Below are 21,712 nucleotides of genomic sequence, written 5' to 3'. Positions count from 1 at the left end.
GAGTTTCTGGACTGAGCACAGAGCTGGAAGGGATAGAGTTGCCAAGCCTCAGCATCACGAGCTGGCCCTCAGCCTGGCTGCTGCCCCAATCCCTTCCCAAACGACACTCCACAATTCAACTACAGCCGAAGCAGTGGAGAAGGAGGGCATCCACAGGGCCATGGCACCTCCTTCCTGGGAGAGTGGGTGCCTCTCTGTCCCCAGAGACCCTGAGCCAGAGCCATGGGACAGCAGAGAGTCAAAGGACACAGTTTCACCTCTGTGGCACAGGGCAAATGCCTTCATCCAACCATAGCACCACTACTCAGCACTGCACCCAGCCAAGCGTTGCACCAAAGCCCTCTGACAGGGTGGGAAAAGCCTTCTCAGACTTGACCATCATTTCAAGGCCAGGTCAAGCTTCAAACCACCTGGGGCGAAGCTGGCTGGGCCACTGGGGCAGAAAGGCTACTGCCAGCCTGCACACCCTCCCTCTGCTCTAGCAGTATCCCAGCTGACTGGGTAGGAGGTCAGAGCACCAAGCCCAGTATGCTGGGTGGAAAGCAAGGGCTGAGCCCAGGTACATTAAACAGTAGGCAAGCATTCTGCTGGGACCTTACAGGGGAGCATCATGCCCAAAAGGTAGAGTCCAGGCTGGATACCCTCAGCCAGAGTTGGAAACATCTTCCCAAACTGCACCATATTCTCCCCAAAAGGGAGAAATCCCCTCAGGATCCAGCAAGCAGCCCTGCTTCAGGGACAGACCAGCCTCATACCCCAAAAAGGTGAGGATGGGATGGCCCAAACCCCTCAGCCACCCCTTCTCAACACTCTGGGTGATGCTGCTGCAGACGGCGAGCTGCAGGAGAGGGTCTTGGCAAAGGAGAGCAGCACAGATTGATCCCCTGCCCAGCATGCCCCCACGGCGGGTGGCTCAGTCCCAAGCCTGAATGCAACACACACATGGAGTCACTACATCTCCCATTCCCGCTGTCACCATGCATCCCACCCCTGTGAGATCTGGTTTCTCAAGAAACACAGGCACCCCCATTTCCCCAATGAATCAAAATGTCCTACCTGCCACTCTGTGGGCCACCAGGCCCTCCAGATTCAAGGGCTCTTCTGCCGACCTCGACAGGTCTTCATAGCTCTCTGGTCCCTTGGGGGGCATCTGGGTTTGTGCTGGGATGGTGGGGGAAGGCGGAGAGGAGACAAGATGCTGCTGAGACCCTGCAGGGCTGTAGGAAGTGCTGTGGGGGGGGATTCCCATCGGTGCTCCGGCTGGGGAATGGCTGTAGCTCCTTGGCTCTGGCACTGGGGCTGACTGGTAGTTGTAGGGCAAGTAAGTTTCCCGGTACTCATGCACTCCATAGTCTGGCTCCCTGGGAGAATGGGCTTTGCCCTCGGGCTCGGAGACCACAGGGCTCACAGAGATGCCAAAGGACCTTGGTTGGACCACCTGCGGAGTCGGCCGGGCATAGAGGCCAGCAATGGGCTGGGCTGAGAGGGAGGAGTGCAGGGATCCTGCAGGCTTATCCTGTCGGGAGGCAGCAGGCACGCTCTGTGACTTGTGGATGGCCGGCGCAAGGTCCAGCATGAGGACGTCAAGAGCTTCAATGGACTGCTCGATCTCCCGCCGGGAAGGCGTCCGGGGGAACTCCGGCATGCTGTGGCTGTGGGGGGGCACCAGCTGCAGCGGGCTGGGCTGGGGGCTGCAGCTAGAGACGCTGGGGCTGTGGCTCTCCACGCCACCTTCCTGCAGCCGAGAAGGTGGCCGACTCCCTCCTTGCTGCTGCCAGGAATTCAAGCCCCTCTGCACAGCCTCCCGGCTGCTGGTGCTGCGAGCTGGAGCCTGGGGCAGTGCTGGGTTCACATCGTACTTGGCTGTGTCCACCACTGGGAAGGACCGGGAGTGATAGGTGCCAGGGGGGTCATAGCCATACAGGTAGGACTGGGAACTGGGAAGCGGCTGAGGCTGGAGCCAGCCTGGAGTGTGGGAGCCAGGTGGACGCTGTGGGTAGCCAGCCAGGTGGTCCTGAGCAGACGCTGAGGGCCTCAGGGAAGGCAGCGTGTCACGGAGGTGGTGGCCTGTGAGGGTATTCTGGTTGTTGTAGGGGTAGCCACCATTGGAGAGCAGCTCACCATCATACAGCCCCTCCTTCAGCAACTTCTCGGTCCCATTGCAGCTCGAAGGCCCATTGGGCAGCGAGGACAGGCTTCCCACACGGTGAGCTTCCTGGTAGCCAGCCTCACTTGCAGTGGTGGTGCCATCCAAGGAAGAGAGTGTGCCCAGGCTGCCCACACTGTGTCCATCCTGGTTGGGCAGATCGTCATCCAATATATCCGTCTCCCGCTCAGCCACCAGTGCCGCAGCATTCCCATTAACGTGCACCTGAGCCGGCACCACATGGCGGCCCGGCATGGCTGTCAGGCGTGCCGGTACGGGGCCAGGCAGGTGGTTGTGCATGGGTGGGGCGCTCTCCAGGCCAAAGCCAACAAGGAGACGATCCAGCTCCCGCTTCTCCTCAGGGCTCAGCACCGCCTGGCCACCAGGCGCCCCAGGCACCCCCGGCTCATCGGTCCGGTCAGTCTTGGTGGAGGCGGTGGAGTTGCCCGAGTCACTGCTCACCGAGAGCGTGTGCTCAACGTGGTTGGGTGCTGCTGGCAGTGGGAGGCGGGCAGCGTTGATGGCACCGGTGCTGCCGTGGAGGGAGTCTTTCTTCTTCACTTTAGCGTAGAGGCTCCCATCCAGAGGCCCTTGTGTGTGCCCAACCTCTGCAAGGGGAGAAACGAACACGAGATCCCAGATCAATTCCTGGCTCTCTGCAAAGAGCTAATGGGTCCCATTAGCCGGTGGTTTCGATCTCTTCCGTGCCACTGGAACGCTTAACAACCAGCATCGCCGTCTCCTCAGCACCCTCCGCAATCCCACGGGCACCACCATGCAGAGACGCTGGAGCCAGACTCCCACCCCATGCTCATGCTCCCACAGTCCCACATCCTCCACACCGTCCTGCCCTGCCCTGCACCACCTGCTCCACTGGGATTAACCAAATATCCCACTCTGGTTCCAGGCATCATTTCTGGCCATTACCCGCCATGGCTGGCGAGGGCCTGGCTGCCCATGCAGATGGCCATCACTGCTCCGCAAGGTTCAGCTGGTCCCACAGGGCCACAAGGCACCAGGGAGGGTAGGGGGAGATGCACCACGGGCTGTAGAAGGATGGGCGGAGGCAGTCAGGATCTGGCCTCGTAGCTCTGCATGTCTCCAACTGCATGGATGTACTCAGCCCACAGATGACAGACAGGTGAACCCACCTTACTTCTCCCTGCCCGCTCTCCTCCCAGATGATGCAGTTACAGCCAGCCACCTATCCTTGACATTTTGTCCCTGGCTACAGACAGGCTCCGACGCTTTCTGTCCTTCGCCTTCTCTCTCTCAGGCCAGGCAGATCTGCCACAGACCTTTCCTCATAGCCGGACGCTGCCCCAAAGCTCCTGCACAGGCAGTGCCTCTGTCCAAGCTCAAACATGCAGTACGTCCTCCCCGTTGGGGCACCCAGCACCCTGGTGTCGCGATTCAAGACCAGTGCAAGCAGTCAGCCTTGCTTTGCAGTCCCAAAATGCTGGAGGGCAGCCAAAGCACAGCAGCATCCCCACCTGCAACCCTGCACCCCAGCTCTGAGTCCCCCAGCTTCCACCACCCCCAACAGCCCCAACACCACAACCAGCTGTGCCCTTTAAACCTTTCCAATCAGGGCAGTGAGATTCTGGGAGTACAGAGGCATCTCAGCAAATGAGATGGCAGTGGGGATGGCCCCCAAGCAGCGTGTGCCCCCGCTGGAGCACGCACAGCACCGTCCAAGCTGCAGACTCTTGTTTTTCCAGCTCCCTGCCGAGGTTTCCTGGAAGGGTTCGCGAGCTGCATTAAACACTTTCTTTTGGAGGAAAAAATGACTCTTCCCTGGCAGGGGGCCAGGTGGCTGACTCAGGGACGGAAGACGGCTCTAATGCGATAGTGTGAAATCAGAGAGCTCCTATCTGCGAGCAAAACACTTCAGAAAGCCAGCCTCGAGCCAGGACAGCCTAACCAGTCCCACGCCTCTGCACCCGCACCCCAGCAGCTCCTGTGCCACCAACTGCCCTTGTCGTAAAGAGAGAGAAGAAATAACACCCATCACGAGTCCCACCAAATCAAGGCCCTCACTGCTGACTTTCCACTCCCAAAGCCCTGCTAGCAGCATCCCAAGGAGGCAGTCAAGCCTCAAAGGCCCATCTTGGATTAAAGATATTCTAGGACTGCACAAGCGCCCCTCCACACACTCAGTGCTGGAGATGAGCATAGGGGTCCAAAATTCCTCCCACAGACTCAGAGCTCTTTTATCCAGCCAGAGTAGCCAGGAACCAGCAGCATTTCGACTCCACAACACCTCTCCTGCAAGGGAGAGAATCCATTCCCATGAAGGGTGAAAGGAAGAAACACCAAGTCCAGGGGCAGCATCAACACCAGAGAGGCTGAGAGATCACCTGGAGATGGGGAAAAAGCCCAGCCCTACTGTCTGATGGTAGGAATGGGTGCCAGCCACTCCCAGGAAACAAGAGCAAGACCCAGTATGGGGGCTATGATAAATAGGGCAGGGGAACAGAAAGGAAAAGGGAATAAATAAATATAAATGAAAGCACATGCCAGCAAGAGATAAAATAGCTGGGAAAGGCTGCACCCAGCCTGCAGGCTGGGCAACCATCCCGCAGTGGGGAGAAACTTCTCAAAAGCAGGAGCACATCACTGTTCATGTGTCCCACCTTCCCTAGACTCTCCAAGCCAGGCAGGGACATAGGGGGTCCAGTGGTCCCCACCCCAAAAGCAGTACCAGGGTAAGAAGCAAGGAAGAGATTGACACCTCTGCCACCAGCCAAGGCAGTCCCATGGCTGCTCTGCTCCACATCTCACTGCCTATCTTGTCCTCATCTCCGTGCATCCTGAGCTCTGACACGAAGAGCCAAATCCTGCTTATTCCTTGCCACTGTCACCCCCCTTGCCAAAACCCTGGGCCATGCTCTTGCTCCTGCGACTGTCTATTGCTTGTCACCTGAGAAGCTGTTGAATAATAGCCAAAAAAAAGACCAGGGGAAGGGGAGACAGGCTGCCTTAGCTGAAGCAGCCATCCCCAAAGCAGCAGGCCCACAGGTCCCCATTTGCAAAGTGTCTGCAACTTCCAGCAAGGTCAGATTTCACCCCTGAAGGTCAGATCAGCTCCAGCTTGGCAGGCTGTGCCATCCCAGCATGGGTTGGGTTTGCCCAGGTCTCAGCCCCAGACACAGCTCTGCTTCAGATCTATCTGCTCCAGCTGTATCAAAGGCATCTGGGGGAAGCGCTAAGCCCAGCCTGGTTCTACCCTTGCTACCAGGGTCACCATCCCAGCAGGGCAATTCTCTCTTTTCTCCCTCCTCAGCACCCTGCAGCTACACCCAGGAGAAAAACTGCTCCAGAGCACAGGTGACAATGGGAACAGGGCTCAGCTTCTATCTCCAAAATCACAGGCATCTGCCACACACCATACAGCATCACACACCAGCACAAACCCTGGCTGGAACTTTGCATTAGTGCAGAGGATTAGGCTCAGGCACCGTGTCTCCCCTACTCCTGCCCCTCAGGAACATACCACCTGCTGCCTCCACTCCCCATAACCCAAAGCCTTGGCCCCAGGGCATCTCCAGAGCATCAGCCAGCAAGGAAGATCCTGGGGTCCTGGGATGCTTAATAGGATGAATGATGAAGGTTGCATCCCAGTGAGCCCAGCCCCCTAGCCCTATTTTCATCCTGTGACCAGATAAGATGGCAAGAAATAGATGAAGCTTCTAAGCTGTGGGTCACCGCAGCCATGAATTCCGCACCCGCTCCCAGCCCTTTTCTCCATCTCGTCCAACTCAAAGAAAAGCAAACTCAGGACTTACCAAAAGAGATGGGGAAGAAAAGATCCCAGGTGAAGAAAAGCAGTGGGCAGTAAAACCCCTTCCTTTGCCCCTTCCAGCATCAGTGTCTTCCAGGGGGACCTGACGGGGCGGCAGCTCACTCACACGGCGTCTGCAGCCAGCTCCGTGTGTCCGTCCAGGACAGGAGCTGACGGGCCAGAGCTGGCTTGGGTTGGCGTTTGTCCTTTTGGCTTTGCTTTCCCTCTCGAGGAGGGAGCTATTCCCTTCTCAGCGCCGTGTCCCAAGGGGCCAGCAAGAGGGGCACCCCGACGGCAGCAGAGTACCGGAGGGGCTGGGATACGGAGTACCCCCTGGACACGGGGTACCCCCAGGACACAGAGCGCCAGAGGGAAGAATGGAGGGGGGAGGATGGAGGAGAGGAAGGCGGCAGAGACAGGAGATGGGCTGGAAGCGAGGAGGTGCGGTTGTGCTCCCCCCCCGCCCCAGACCACACCAGGGATGAGCGGGAGGGGAAGGGGAGAGGCCGAGGAGGTGGCTGGGGGCCGCCCAAGCCTAAGCCCCAGCCCGGGTTAACCCCAGGGAAGTACGGGGAGGGTGAGAGCCACGGAGGGAGGACAGCCGGACAGACAGCTCCTAGCTATGAATATTAACTACTTCCTCCATAGGCAGAGCTGCGCCGCGTTAACTGTTTCCTAGGCACGACAGACCGATGGACGGACAGATGGACAGCCTATCCACCCCACGCTCGGTGCTGCACGTTATTTTGCTGGAGGACGCCCCCAGTTTGAGACCCCCAGTCCTGCTTGGGTGCACACGTCACGTTTTTCCCCAAGAAGCTATGACACGTTTGAGGTGGGGATGTCCTTTCAAGCCACATATGAGGCTGTAATCCAGCTGGGTCTGCAAACACAAATGTCTTGCTGGAGACTTGAGTTTCTCCATCTTAAATATACAAAGTGAAGTGGAAACTCACCGCGGCAACCCCACCAATGCCAAACTCAGCTCTTTTTCACAACTCTCCTTCCCTGCCCCACCAGCACCATGACATGGCATGAATGCCCCAGCACTGATTTCACAATGGCACATGCCACCCCCTCCCATGGCAGGAGGCATTGCATGAATCCTGTCCACCCTGGAGCCACCCTGTGACTGTGATGCTCCATCCCAGGCAAAATCTGTGCTGCAATGGTGCCACCAGTTCACTGGTACAGGTGATGGCAAACCCACCCTGTATACAGGTCCCTGCTTGAACCCACCCTCAAGCCTCCACTCCTTGACTGATCCAATATACTCAGCAAAACGTGAGGCTCCCTCCACTCTAATACCCCAAAATGTGCATTTCCCACACCCCTGCAGATAATGGCAGGGGATGAAAGCAGTGTTTCCAGCCAGCCCCCTGACTCATAGCCCAGTTTGCTCCTAAATAGTGGCACAGCATCTTCTCAAAACCCCCAAGGCTTACTTGCTTCACTGCCTTTTTACTTTTTGCCCTGCTTGTGCAGCTGTGGGCAGTTCATGAGAGGGCAGGCCAAAAGCAATCTGCTCCAGCCCAGCTGCCCAGGGACAGCCCCAGCAGGTTTTGACTTCAAGGATGGTTTAAAGGGAGAAGAGAAGGGGCTGAGCTTCCACCAGCCTGTCCCTCTCTCCCAGTGGAACCAAACCCCACCACCCGCCAACATCAAAACCCCAAATACCAGGTCAGAAGACAGACCCTGCCCTGGGAGTGGCCACACTTCAGCTGAAACGTCTAGCCAAACCTGTAGATGCTCCAGCACTTCTCCCATGGGGAATAACCAGAAGCAAGGGGGAGACTCCCTGCGGATCTCCATCCAGCCCGTGTGGGTCCCCACTGCCCCCTAAAAACACCCGCCCCGCCAAGCCCTTACCTTGCCATGGCCAGAGCAGAGAGCAGTGCAGAGGGGCGGGATGGGGAGGGGGAAGTGGATTCCTTCAGCTTTAGTCAGAATAAGGCGAGAGGAGAGCCAGTGGCTCCCCTCCCCATCGAGCCTGGCCAGGGGACAGATCCTGCCGCGGGGGGAGAGCAGCAGCCTGCCGGCAGCTCCAACAATGGATTTAACAGCTCTGGCCTGGCCCATTTGGCTCTCCACCTTTGCACAACCTGGCTTACCCTCCTTGGCAGCCTCAGCCCCAGAAAAGTGGGGCAGGATATGACCCCTCAAGGATCATGTACCCCAGAAGATGCACGGTCTCCTGGGGAACTAATGGATGGCAGCAATCCCATCTAGGAGCTTCCTGCTCCATGGAAAGGTGAGGGATTGGCATCCAGCCTGATTTGTGGGGCTCTGGGATCCCTCCACCTTTGCCACATAGAATCCAGGCTCTGCTGGGACCTCCCATCCCCAGAGGAATGGGATGCTTATCCCTCTCCCCACCCTGGCCAGCCCTGCCCTGTGCATGGGACTGAGCTGCAGGGGAGCCCTGTGCCAGAACCATGACTCAGGTGGGGATTTAGCAAGTCTCCTGCAGATGTTGGATTTGGCCAAGCCCTGGCCACCCCCCTTCCAGCCCCAGCAAAAAAGGGAGGGTGGACAGGGCGAGCCTGTGGTGAGGACACGGATGGTACAAGAGTGGGAGGTTGAGAGAGGAGTGGATGCTGGGTGCAAGAGAACCAGACAGAGTGGGTCCAAGGAGCTGCTGGGTCAGGGACATAAGCCCAGCTCTTTCACACTGTCTCACACTACCCTAGGATGGTAAAGCATGGTGTGTGTCTCCCACAATTACACAATTGGAGACGACCCCTTGACCAGCTCTGTGCCAGCCCCAACACCCTGTTCTCCACCAGCACTGGTTTTCTCAGCAAAACCAAACCAGGACAGGGATGTCCCCCATTCAGATTTGACCACTTGCCTCTGTGATACCCCTAAAATTTTTCTGCAGCAATCCTACAACCAGTTGCAAACCCAGCAGTGCCATATGCAGCCACGGGTCTCTTCCTGCCTCCCAGAAGCCAGACTCACCCCCCAGTGAGAGCCACCACGGTGCTGGCAAAGCATTCATCACCCACCCAGCATACACAACATCTGAACTCCATAAATAGCCAAAGGCAGAAGCTTCCAAACACCCTCTCAGCCAACCAATGGCTATGGGGACTGCAGGAACCCACGATGCAGCTGGCAGTGACCCCAAAGCCCCTTGGAGTAGGAGGAAGAAGGGCAGAGAGAGTCATTTGCTTCCCCTGTGAAACAAGGGGATGGATGACAGGCACTAGAATGGGTTTGTGGAGGTATCACAGCACACCCCACTCTTGCCAAGGACCACAGGCAGCCTGAATCCGGCAGGTAGCATGGACCCTGCTGGATTAAAGCAGGAGGGAGAGCTCACTGATAGGGCTGGTTTCTTGGGCAGTCCCCATCTGCTGAATTCAGCCAGGCCCCCTCAGAGCAGGACAGAGGGGGTTCAGATTCCCCTCTCATGCCCTGTGCCTTGGGTGAGCTTGATCAGACAGTGACCCTGCTGTGACTCACCTTCCCCTTCCCCAAGCACAGCAGAGGAAAGGGGAACGTGAGGACAGGCACCATCCCCAGCCATCCACCTGCCCCTCCAGCTCTGGGATCCCACAGGGTCATCCCACCCTATCAGGCACCCCTCCAGCCCATATGGGTGCCCCACACGAAGCCAAAGCTGCCAGAGAAAAGGGCATCCACCTCTGCCGAGAGCCAGCAGAGAGGCAGCACAGGGGAAACCCACCGTGTGGCAGGTAGTCCTGATCCTGACGACCTGGGCTGCAGCGTTGGTCTGAGAGGAGCTTTCACCGAGCAGTGGGGAATGGCAGTGGCAGTGACAAGGAGCAGCGGCTGATCCCACCCCAGCGTGGGTCCTGGTGCCAGTCTCACCCCCCCTCCGCCCCCGGCGGCCGTTCGCTCGCGCCTGGTGGTGCCAAAAATGCGGCGTGCAATTCCCTGACCAAATAAGGCGACAACGACCATAAACAGGGACCCCCCTCGCAGAGCTGGGCACCAGGGTCCCCCAGTCCTGCTTCAGACAGGTTGGAGAGAAGGGAAAATGCAGATAGAAAGGGAGGAAGATGGGAACCCCCATGCTGGCTCTGCCTATCACTATTCAAGGGGCCCCATGGGGCAGCTGGGGTGAGATCTCCTAGAGAAGGACTACTTTGGAGCTGTCTGCTCTGGCATGGGTTGGAGGGCAGCCTCCTGCCTGCCAGCTTCACTCTCCCCAAACCGAGGCAGTGTTTGTGAACCCAAGGTGCCCTCAGTCCCCATCGCCACATTCCCTATGTGCCTATGTGGCAGCCAATTCAGCACATGGAGGGACCTACACAGCCCCAACACCTGCCAAGACCCCCAGGAGCGGGAGGAAAGGAGCCCCAGGTTATCTTTGCAGCCCTGGCACCCAGTGAGACCCCTGGGAGGCAGGGAGGGGACAAAGAGGAGCCCTGGGATACCTCCACAGCCCTATGAGACGACAGCGTGCAGCAGCTTTGCCCCAGGGGCCAACAGGGAACACGTGCATCAAGGCACTTGGGTCTCTGCAGGCAGGAGGGGGCTGCCAGCCAGTCCTGCCAGCTCAGGGCAGGGGTAAAACCAGTCTGAGCTCAAGATAGGATCACATGCATCCTCCCCTCAGGGCCAGGCTCACAGTTACCCAGCTCCCCGCCGCACAGCTGAGCCTGCGCATCACGAGTTGCCTGTTTAATGCCCCGTGCCAAGGCAAGTGCCTGTGCCAGCTTCGTGCAGCCATCCCAGATCCAGCCCCACATCCAAGCTCCCACTCAGAGCAGCTGGTGACCTTCAGGGGCACCAGGAACCACAGTTGTCCCTGCTCCAGGGACCCCTGTCTGGACTGGGGCTGAAAAGCTCAGGCATCTGCTTGGCCACAGGTGGCCTTGCTGCTGGGCTAGGGGGCCCAGCGCCCTTTGACATGCATATTTTGCCTGCTCCTGCCAAGCGGGTGAGGGTGGCCAACTCGTTGCATCCAAATTGGTGCTCAAAGGTCTTTTCCTAGCTCCAAGTAATGGTGCAGACTCTCCAGGGACAGTGAGGCATCCTCATCCCTCAAAACAAACTGAGGCACAGCTACATCCTTCCACACTTATGCCATGAGAAAGGAGCTGGGAGATCTAATGGTCCCCCCATTAGCTCCCGCTCCAAACAGACCTGGGATTTTGGTTTCCCAAAGTTCTGGGGCATAAACTGAGGATGGCTCTTGCTCCATGCAAAGAGGGCTTTGAGAGCACAAGTGCTGAAAAAAAAGCCTGAGTCGCTTGGGATTGTGGCAGGAAAGAATATTCATGAGATCTTCCTTTTCCATCCCATAGCCACACTCTTCCCAGCAGCAGGTGTCTGCACCTAGCTCTGCTGCCCACCAGCATCCCCTTCCTGGGGCAAGGCACATTCCATGGGGATGCTTTGGCCACCGACAACTTTGTGAGCCCTAACCTTTCTCCAGGTGCTTGCCAGGGAGCGGTGGCTCAGCCCAGGCTCCCTCCGTGCTATTGTCACGCTGGATGTTGAAGTTCTCATAGGAGTCCCACCGGATGAGCGGATCAGATGTGTTGTAGTCCACAGAAACACTGGGCCCGTTCTCCAGGTGCTCCATGCCTAGGAAGAGGCAAGACGGTCAGCTGGGGTTTAAATGAAGCCAGTGTATGTGTGACAGGGGGAGGAGATGGAGAGAAGGTGCAAACAAAGGAAGAAGGACAGGAGCCACAGCACAAGTCAGAAGAGTCATGTAAGAAGAGGGGCACCAAGAGAGATGGGCAGACATAGGAAACACATCAAGATCCACAGACAAAGTGTACAAAGCTGGCTGGGGCATTTGAGATGGCCTAAGGATAGGCAGATCGACTGACAGTGAGCATGCCTAGGCCTGAACATTTTGGGCAGGGATTCTTCCATTCCCTCCCTCCTTCCTTCTCTCCTGGGCCAGCAAGTGCTGCAGAGAGTGGCCTCCTGCAAAAGAGAGCGAGGGCAACAGGGCACTCATGGGTGCTCCTAGATCAGCGTCACTGCTTGGAGCCCACACCCCATCCTAGTGACAAACAGGTCACAAGGGAGTCAGCAGGGAATAGAGCCAGGGAGCAGGGAAGAAGGCAGTATCCAGCTCTGAACCTCAACAGCAGTGAGCTAGCCATACCTTGGATCTTCTCAGGGCCATAGGAGAACACGAACTCCACCTTCCCGTACTCAGGGAAGCGGTCATCTGGCAGAGAAAAAGCAGAGCAAAGGGACCATCTCCATCCATCCCTCCAATGGCACCAGAACACCCAAGCCAAACATTTTCACAGGCCAGATCAAAGCCAGGAGCTGGTAGGGGATATTCTGGCACAGGGCAGCACATCTCAGCTCCCTAAACAACCCCAAGGCAGCCCCTCCACATTGATACCATTGCTTTTGGCAATGAAGGGGATGATACTGCCACTGGTCCCTGAGCAGCACCACATGCTGCAGATGCAGCAGAGGTGTCCTGCTTCATCAGGCGTGGATTCAGGGTAAGTTGACAGATGTCCCAACTATGGGAGTAGTGTCAGAGTGGTGGGAAGACAAAGTTTGCAGTGGGGAGGTGCTGGGGTGATTACCTCTGAAGGCCTCATCCAGGTCTTCCTTGCCAAAGACAACATCAAGGTCATGCACAGCACATGTGTGGAACTGCACACGGAAAATCACATCACGGGTCGGGCTGCGAAACTTCTTGTGGTAACACTTCAGCTGTGGAGGGAAGTGGGATGGCCTGTCAGGACAAGCCCCTGGAGCTGGGCAAGATGAAACCAGGGAGTCCTGAGGCACAAGGACCACCTGTCTTCTGGCTGCTCCCCACACAGGGGACTGAGGCAAGGCTTCTTACCAAGATATCACCTTTCAGTAGTAAGCCAGGCTCAATGGTGATGCAGATGCCTGTCTGGCTGTCTCCTTGCACGTTGCTGCAGAGGGGCACATGGCAAGACAACAAGCTGTGGTGCAGATCTCTCCCTCCCAGAGCTTCCAGCACCACCTCAACCAGCCCCTTCCACCCACACCCATCCAGGAAAGGCATAAAGCACAGAAATGGCTCTGTCAGCCCCATCTCCCACTACCAAGGGGCACCCATTCCCGGGGGGAGGAGGAGAAGACAGGGAAACTAAGGCACAAGTCAATGACAGAGCTAAAACTTCTGTGTAGGAGCATTTGACCAGGCTCTGAGTGCTGAGGCTGGGGTATCAGCCATCCCATGAGTCAAGCAGGCCACAGGATACAGAGGGAGAGGTCTTGGGGAAGGCATCCTCTCTACCTCAGTTTCCCTGCTGAAAGCCCTCCCCTTAGACCAAGGAGCTGTTCTCTGGGCAGTGGTGTCAGCAGTGGGGGACAAGAAGGGAATTGGATTTCACAGGCTAGATAAACCTGGAGTTTATTACCAACATCCCATAAACAGCCTATTAAAAGCTGAGAGGCAAGGCTGGGATGGCAGTAAATCTCAGCTAACAGGGATGCCTGGCTGCAAGGAAAGAAGATCCTGGTTCAGTGGGGTGGGATGGGAACACCCCTGAAGTGAGAGGCTTTGCTGTCTCTAGGGGAGCCAGAAACTCCCACGCTGGGATGTGGCCCCAAAAAAGCATCTGAGCAGCTGAATAAAAACTGGGTCCTGTGTTACCTTTGACTGTGCCTGCTCCCAAGAGCAGTGTCAGAAAATGGTGCCAGGGTAAATCACGAGGAGGTTAAAATGGGGGAAACTTTTTGGGTGGGAAGAAAGAGGGCTTTTAGGACTAATCCAAGCAAGAAGAGTAGCTCTTCAGGCAGGGAGAGGAGAAATGCCTCCATCTCCCAGGAAAGTGTGCCCATTTCTGTTCCTGCTCCCTCGGGGGGCACCCAGCCCGAGGCTCTGCACAGCCCCGGGCTCCCTCTGGTGATACGCAGAGTCACTACAGCCCTCCCAGCAGAAGGGCCCAGTATGGCCCAGTATGGCTAGTTACCACCCCCAAAGAAAAGGAAGCCCCTTTCTTCAGTTCCCTGGACTCCTAACAGACTAAGCACAGAGCACTGAACCGCTGCAGACTTTGGCCTCGACCCTCTCAATCTCCCCCTGCTTGCCAACCCCCCCGCACAGAGGAAGAGGGAAGCCCCGTGGTACAGAGATAGTTACTAGATCCCCGAGGTGTAGACGGGCTGCATGGCCTGGTATATTTTCAGGAAGGGCCGACAACCTGGAAGACATCAAGGCAGGCAGAGAAGGCACACTGCTGTTAGCCGGCAGGGCGGAGGGGCCAGGGCAGGGATTAGTCATGGGGGAGAAATCCAAACAGCGAGAGAGCCAAGGCAAACAGCCGCTCCCCACCCTGGCCAGCCTGCACAGGCCATGGGCAACATCTTGGATGGGCAGAAAAGGATGCCCTAATTGGCATGGGAAAATGGGGAAGCCTCCATAGTCCCCTTTGGGTCCTGTAGAACTTGGGGCAATTGCTGGGCTAGGGATGGAGGCAGGATGATGAGGATAATGGTCTCTTGAGAGAGGGACTGCTATTGGGTATCAGCATCAGGTGTGGTGCTACATCCCAAACCCCAAACCTAATCTGGTGCCATACTCCAAAAAGCCTTGTCACCTTGAGGCTCAAGTTAATGACCAGCCCCTGGAGCCCTGCACAAAGTGAGCAGCCCCCATGGGTTCTTTGTGGGGCAAAAGTAGTCTCCTGATACAGTGAACAGTCACAGAGAGGGAATAGTTCCTGGGAGGGAAAGGGAAATGCAAATTGTCATGGACAATGTGGAAAATATACCCCATGGGCAGCAAGCCCAATTATGCAGCAAGGGGTGGTGGTGTGTGGCTGGGGGCCAGGCAGAGGTGGGGAGTAGAGAGTACCTACCGCCTTTTGACTCAAAGTTGGGGATGCCGTGCATGATGACATGATGGAGGAAGAGAGGCTTGTTGTTCATCTTGATGCTGCCAGAGAGGAGCCCGCTGAAGTAATGGATGTACCTACAGGGCATACAGGCAGGTCAGAGGCAAGAACCACGCTGGAGAACTCCCCTTGTACCCCCTGCACTCCAGCACTCAGGCCACAGGGGTAAAACTCACACCAGGACCCACCTCTTCTGGGATGGCTGCCCCACTGGTACCACCTTGTCCTCATAGAATCGCTTCATGGCAAACCTGTCCAGAGCCTGGTTGGCACTACAGGGACAGAGGGCAGACAAGACTGAAGGAGGGCATCTGTACCAGCACCCCAGCACTGCCAGAATGGAGGTCAGCAGTGGACCCCAGGACCACCCCAGGACTGCAGGCCCCTTCTTACCTGGCCGAGATGTTGCTGTAGTGCATATAGGCAGCCACTACCACCCCCAGCCGGCCACGGTTTCCCTGCAGGCACACAGCAGAAGGAGTGTCACAGGAGCAGCAGTGCCTGTGAGTGCCTGAACAAGGCTGCCTTGCACACAGGCGGGCACACACCGGGCCCTATGCCCATACACCAACCCATATTCACACCCCAACTCTTATATACACAACCAATGCACATATATGCTGACACCTACCCACATCCCAAGCCACAAACCACCACATTCCTTGCAACCCTTGGCCTCTAAGGCTGTTCAGCCCCACCCCTGCAGCTCCTTGGCTGCCCCAGACCCCCATCCCTGTGCACCCCAGGGCCGGGGTCCAGCCCACCTTGTTGTGCAGCACCACCACGTTGTGCGCCGCGGCATTGAGCCACGTGTCCATGGCTTTGCAAATGCTGCAGATCTTCTCTAGCGCTGGGGTGTGCAGGTCAGGCCACCCAAAATCCAGCACCTGGTTGGGGGGAGAAGCCAGAGGTCACATCCATGCTGGGCTCTGCCCCCTCCACAAATCTCCAGCCTGACAATGTGCATAGCCCAGGGCACATAATCACTGGGGGCACCCCTGCTTTGCCCTGATGCACCTTCCCCACCCTCTTCCCCAACCCTGCACCCCACTGCTCAGACCCCTGCCCTGAGTCCCAAATCCCAGTCCTCCTCTGGGTCACTTGGCTCAGTTGCCCAGGGCTCCTCTATGCTCATCAGGATGGCGACAATGCCTTAGGAAGGTCTCCAAGAGGCCTACACAACCAGGTTTTCCTGGAGATGGGGGCAGGGGGTAAGATAACACCCCACAAACTCATTGGGAAGACTTAGTGCTTTCCCTCCCCTGCTCCTCCACCAGTAGAGTTGGATAGAAAGGGTGGCAGGCAACCCTGCCCGGTGCCTCTCCTCCCCACAGATATGACCCACCTTGGAGTGAAGCTTGCTGATGTCATTTCTCCGCTCAGAGAGGTTGAAAAGCTTCAGAGAAGAGGAAGAAGAGAGTGAGGAAACACCCTCCTCCCTTGCTGCCCCCCACCTCTTCCTCACTTCAAAGCCTCACCAAATCCCTCTGTAAGAGGTTTTCCCAAATACATTGATCCAAGCAATGCCTTCCCACAAGGCACCTCAATGGCTAAGAACTCCCAGGGGATACAAAAGGGACTGGGAATCTTCAAGGAAGGAACTCTCACTCATCCACCTTAGTGCAAAGATCCCCCTCACCAAAGTTAAGCCAAGTCAGAGTCAAGGATGCAGCATCCATCCCTTTAAGCACTCCATCCCCTGGACTTGAGCAACCCAGCCCCAACCCCAACCTGGAGGGGACCTGGCTGTGTCCTCACCACATAGTTGTCCCCATGCTTGGACTTCAGCATGTGGGCCACCTCGCGGAGGTTGCTGCAGAAGCTTTGCTCTTCAGCCGCACTGGGGTAGGAGACGGCAATAATCCGCTCCGTGATGTACACCAGGTCCAGCTCACAACTACTCTCCATGGCTGCAGTCAGGCTCATGCTCCTGGGAGAGGGAGGGGACCACTATCAGGCCACAGTGTGGGGATGGGACATGGTGACCCCTCTCCACCCTGCACAGCCCCTGGGATAAAGTAAGACAGGCTAGGACACCATGTCAGGGCTGCCCACAGCCTCTTCCTTGCTTCCAGCCCCACTGGGGTGTCTTCAAGACCCAGGCTGGGGATAGTGGGTCAGAACCCCTGCCTTCACCATGGGGAGCATCTCTTAGTTGTAGCACATACAGAAAAGCAAAGTATTGGTGGAGAAAGAGGTTCAGGAAGGGGAATCTGAAGCATCTACCTGGATGTTTTGTGACGTGACTGCCCACTCCTAGGGGATTTTGTGACGTCCTAAAGAACCAGAGAGGAAATGCAAGTTATTGCCCTGACCCAGCCCTCAGCCAGCACAGGAGTCCTACCAAAGTCAGATGTGATGGTGCTGCCAGAACATCCCAGTCCCACTACTGCACACCTTCACACCCCTAAACCATCAGCCTCCAAATCTCCCATGCTGAGCATCTCTATGACATCAAACGTCCCAAAGGCACTATCATCCTCCTGTACCATGGCCACGAGCAAAACTCAGCAACCCCAGCACAGCTGTGACCAGCTGCCATGTGTACTGCAGGCCCAGTGCCTTGGGGCAGGGTCCCACAGGACCTTTGAGGAGGATGCTGGGGTGGGTGCACAGCCTCAGGCACATCACGAGCCCCTCCAGCCTCGGCCAGGCTCCAGGCACACACCTGGCAGGACGGAGCCCCCTGCCCAAGCGGCGGTGAGCAGCCGCCCAGGCACAGTGGTTTGCTTTGGCCCCAGCTCCGCAAAGCCAAACGCCGGGAGGAAATGTTTGAGTTCTCAGAGCAGGAAACTTCTATTTAAGCATGTTCCTCAGCCTCAAGAATTTCATCTGCAGCCGGTTTTCTCAGTCACTTCATGACCTCAGCCAAAAAAACAAAGCAGGGTTTCCAAAAAACCCCACTAAGCTAAAACACACTCACACCTCTTTAGTGTCATTATCTCCAGCTAATAAGCAGGACTCATTTAAAGACTCCTCTCATGCAGGCAGCACCTCCCTAGCCCCTGTAAGGATCCAGAAGCAAGAGATGCACCCCACAGCCAGCTCCTGGGATGCACCTTTTGTCTCTGGCGCTGCAGGACTTGCTGCCACCCTCCTCGAGGCTGCACCATCCCCCAAATGGCACATCTGAGGCAACAGGGCAAGGTGGGAGAGGTGTCCCCAGTGCCTTTTCCCCACCATCTCCCACCCAATGCAGTGCCAGGGCTGCTTCTGTGGGCAGCCAATGTCACCCTCCATTGGCCTCATGTCTCTGTTTCAAGGTCAGGCTGCCCAGCAGAGCAGAGCTGGGCTCAGAAGCCTGCAGTGCCCAGGGACAATGGTTTCCCCTTCCAGACAAAGCCTCTCCAGCAGTGCCACCTGAGCACCCAGGGATACCAGGCAGCAATGACAATCCTCCTCCCAGGCTCTCCTCAGGATGTCCCAAAACTCCTGCTTGTGCCAGAAACCCCACAGCATTGCTGAGAGAAAAAGAATGAGTTAAAAATGTAGCATAAAGAAAGGTAAAACCTTACCCTGGGCAGAGCCAGGGTGTGTGGAGCCATCTTGAGCCTGAGCACGGGCTCATCCCTGCATCACTCACTGGTGACTAGGATGGGATCCCCACCACAGACTGCTCTGTCCCAGTCATTCATAGCGAGAGACATCTGGTGTCCTCCACCCATGTCCACCAGCCCTAGGAGCTTCATTAGCCCCTGTAACTCCTTCCAGTCACAGCACCATCCCAAAACACAGCCTGGACTGACCCCAATGGAGGAGATGACACGGGTCAATTGTGACTTGCCTCACGCTCCTGCCTGGGGAAACTAAGGCATTGAATATGAGCAAGGCAGGGACACCAGAGCCCCTCTCCCTCTTCATACCTTGACAGTGGCAAGACCCTTGCTAATCCATTTCCACAAAATTGCAGTTCCACTCCCAGCACCGTCCCGACCTAGGGGAGCAGGTGCCTGTGTCCATGGCCCTTCAGTGTCCCCTACCCTGGCAGGAGCCCTCTATCTCTGTCCCACTCCCGCCAGCCCCTGCGAGCGGAAGTCAGACAGCAATCAGCTGATAGGAACAAGCACTCCCTTATTAAACACTCCTGCCTGCTGCTGGACTGGGACACCCTGCAAAAGACCCCTCTGAGGGACAGACCCCTCCCCAGCCAGTGTCCCAGTCCAGCCCAGCACCAGACAGGCTGATCCCAAACATTTTGGACTGAAGACCCCCTTGCTAGCCCCATCAAGCACCCATCTCCCAGCCCTAGGCTGGCTCAGCACGTCCCCAGGGTCTGGGCAATATGTGAAACCCACATGTCCCTTCTGCTTAAAAAGGGTGAAATGAGGCACAAGAAAGGCTGCAGAAATGCCAGGAAACTTCCCCAAAAGAGAGCAAAGGGGAGTTCTGCTTGTCCTGCTGGATTATCCTAGCCCCAGTTCTTGCCCAAGTTTGGAGAGGGATTAGAAACACACCCTGGACAACCAAAGCGATGGGGCAAAGCCAGCTGCCAAGTGAGGAAGGCTTTCATCCTCTTCTCATGAGAACTGCTCTGCCTCCATCCCTTGGGTCCCAGCTCCAGCAGGCAGGGAGGCCAGCGAGCTGGCTGTGGGCAAAGGGAAGCCGTCCGCGTTGACTTTGGCAGTGCTTTTGTCTACAATGTCTTACCAGCTCTGCGTCCACAGATTAAATAACATATCCCCAGCTCCGGGACAGGAAAGACGGCTTTGTGGCAAAAGCCCCAGCCCCTTCTTCACTGGGCTCTGACACTGCCTCTGCCACCAACCTTGGGGACCTTGCTTGGCCTTTTGGCTGGCAGCAGGGGAGGGCTGGGGGATCCCAAGGACATCAAGAGGCATCCCAGGCTGAGGGACGTGGACTGAGAGGGGGTGCTTGTGGCAACGGGTCAGGCAGAAGTGACCTCCAAAAAGGTCTCAAGGTAGAGACCAGCCTCTGGGACTGGTAGGACTTACCAGGGCGTCTGCCTGCTTCATGATGCTCTCCCCCAGGGAAGGCTGCAGGCAGGTGGAAAGAGAAAGCGAGAGAAAGTGAGAGAAGGTGAGAGATTGCGAGACACACATAAACAGAATGGGGGCTAGGGTCAAAAGTTGCCTCCTGGCTATTTCTGGCCCTTCCTAGGAAATGCATCTCAGTCCCGCTTCCTTTCCTGCCCATCAGTGTCTGCTATTCCTAAAGGTCAGGAATCCCTTGAAACCCAGGAGATGCTTGGGTACCGAGGGCACTACCATCCTGCCTCCAGGCAGCAGCCCTCCGCACCAGAGCACTGTCATGGATGGAAAGTGCTCAGCTGAACACTGTACCTGCTCCACAGTGGGCACCCAATACCCCCCACACCTCTGGGATCCCATCCAGATCCTCCATGTTCATACCTCACAGCCAGAAGGCAAACAAGGTGAGCTCAGCACAGCCCTACACCCAGCCTGGCCACCAGCCACAGGAAGCCCCAGCTCCCAGCGACAAACTGAAGACTCATGGGGCCAGTGAAGGACCCCAGAAGGAGCAGAGCAGGGTCCAAGATGCTCTAAAAAGGGGCAAAATTGGTGACACACCACTAGAGTCTGTGGAGAGCTTTGAAACAAAGCTGAGGATAGGAACTAACTTTCCAAGACGGGTTAAGAGTCTCCAGACCCCAAATACACAAAGCAGAGGACAGACACTTCTGCCCAGGGACAGCTGGTTGAGGCGCCTTGGTGTGGCACAGCAAAGAACACAGCTATGTGGCTTATGGAGGTCTTAGGACCAGGGGCACCTCCAAGACCAGGCTGTTCTGGCAGCATGGCCAAGGCTGCCATTTCTAGCCACAGGCCTGGGCAAACCCCTTTTGATTTCCTCTCAAAGCCGCAGTAACGGTCCCAGCTCAAAGCCAACATGTTTTTGCTGGTGATAAGTGCCCAAGGAGGCTGGCAGACGTAGAGGGGAGGTGCAGGCAGAGATTAAACCCAGGGCAGATAACGACCAGAGGGCTCCAGGGTGGGCAGCATACTCTGCTCCTACCCTATACCCTCACTCACTTGGACTCATGTACTTCACTCATGACCAGAGAGCCATCCCTTAACCTCACTTTTCAGGTGGATTTTTCTATGGGGTGCCCAGCCCAGGGCCCCACATGGAGCACAGCCACCCCAGCACTTCCAGGCTGCTGAGTCTGGAGCTGAAACCTTGCCAGGTCCTTCTTTCCCCAACGCATGCTCCAGCAAGCCTTGGCACACATCAGCAGCAAGAAGGAAGAGTGGCCACACTGTGGCCTCACCACCACCACATGCCCACTCTGCCCACTCCAGCAGGCATGGCCAGGCTGGGGACAGGGCAGGGATGCTGCTCTGCTGGCAAGATGATGCATGGTAGGCACTACCATGCCATGATTCCCAAACCTCTAACCCAAACATGGTCCTGCTCTTAATGCCACCTTGGTGCCCTGCTATCCCTGAAGTAGCATGGCAAGGGAACAGGGCTGCCTGCCCAGTGCTCCCACACTCAATTGTCCCCAGAGTGGGTTGAAAGGAGATGGGGCTCCCAGCTGTTCTCTTGGTGTCCAGAGAGGACAGGGTGGGAAGGGCTGTGCGCCGCTCTGGCCCCGACTGCTCATTGAAAGGTCCCCAGGAGGGACAAAAGAACAGGGTGACAATAACAAAGCTGCATATGCACCGCCTTGGGCGCCCTGAGCCAAAGATACATCTGGTAGAGCCATCTCCGCACATGCAACAAACTGACCTGGCTCTGACTAGAGAGAGGAGGCCCCTGGTGCTGGGGGTACCCTAGAGCCCAGGTAGGTCACATCCCATCTTCCTGACCCTCCCAACAACCCTGCAAACCCCTCTTCCCGAAAGCTCCAGCTCCAGGAGTCTGATGGCTGGGCTGCCTCAATTCATGTTGCTCCGACACAGGATGCCCTGCAGCCAGCCATGCTGCACCCACAGCTCTGCAATGGGAGGGGTGCCATTTATCTTAACA

At 56.9% G+C, this 21,712-nt stretch overlaps 1 protein-coding gene across 1 annotated transcript in view; it reads right to left on the bottom strand.

Annotated features, from left to right (window-relative positions):
• The window catches only part of TNS1 (tensin 1), a 51,950-nt gene that overhangs the window by 22,407 nt on the left and 7,831 nt on the right, over positions 1–21,712 (bottom strand). Inside the window, exons 3-16 of the mRNA XM_054175773.1 lie at positions 19,714–19,755; positions 16,988–17,037; positions 16,520–16,691; positions 16,107–16,157; positions 15,526–15,648; positions 15,155–15,219; positions 14,950–15,033; positions 14,726–14,838; positions 14,008–14,068; positions 12,736–12,811; positions 12,470–12,599; positions 12,028–12,093; positions 11,331–11,492; positions 1,057–2,754 (exon numbers count right to left, since the gene is read on the bottom strand). Of these exons, the coding sequence (XP_054031748.1) occupies positions 1,057–2,754; positions 11,331–11,492; positions 12,028–12,093; positions 12,470–12,599; positions 12,736–12,811; positions 14,008–14,068; positions 14,726–14,838; positions 14,950–15,033; positions 15,155–15,219; positions 15,526–15,648; positions 16,107–16,157; positions 16,520–16,691; positions 16,988–17,037; positions 19,714–19,755 (2,893 nt within the window). The remainder of the gene's footprint in view (positions 1–1,056; positions 2,755–11,330; positions 11,493–12,027; positions 12,094–12,469; positions 12,600–12,735; positions 12,812–14,007; positions 14,069–14,725; positions 14,839–14,949; positions 15,034–15,154; positions 15,220–15,525; positions 15,649–16,106; positions 16,158–16,519; positions 16,692–16,987; positions 17,038–19,713; positions 19,756–21,712) is intronic.

This window comes from Dryobates pubescens, chromosome 2, assembly GCF_014839835.1.
Source record: "Dryobates pubescens isolate bDryPub1 chromosome 2, bDryPub1.pri, whole genome shotgun sequence".
NCBI classification, from domain to species: domain Eukaryota; kingdom Metazoa; phylum Chordata; class Aves; order Piciformes; family Picidae; genus Dryobates; species Dryobates pubescens.
Note: the sequence above shows the minus strand (reverse complement) of the source record. Positions and strands in the feature narration are given on the sequence as shown.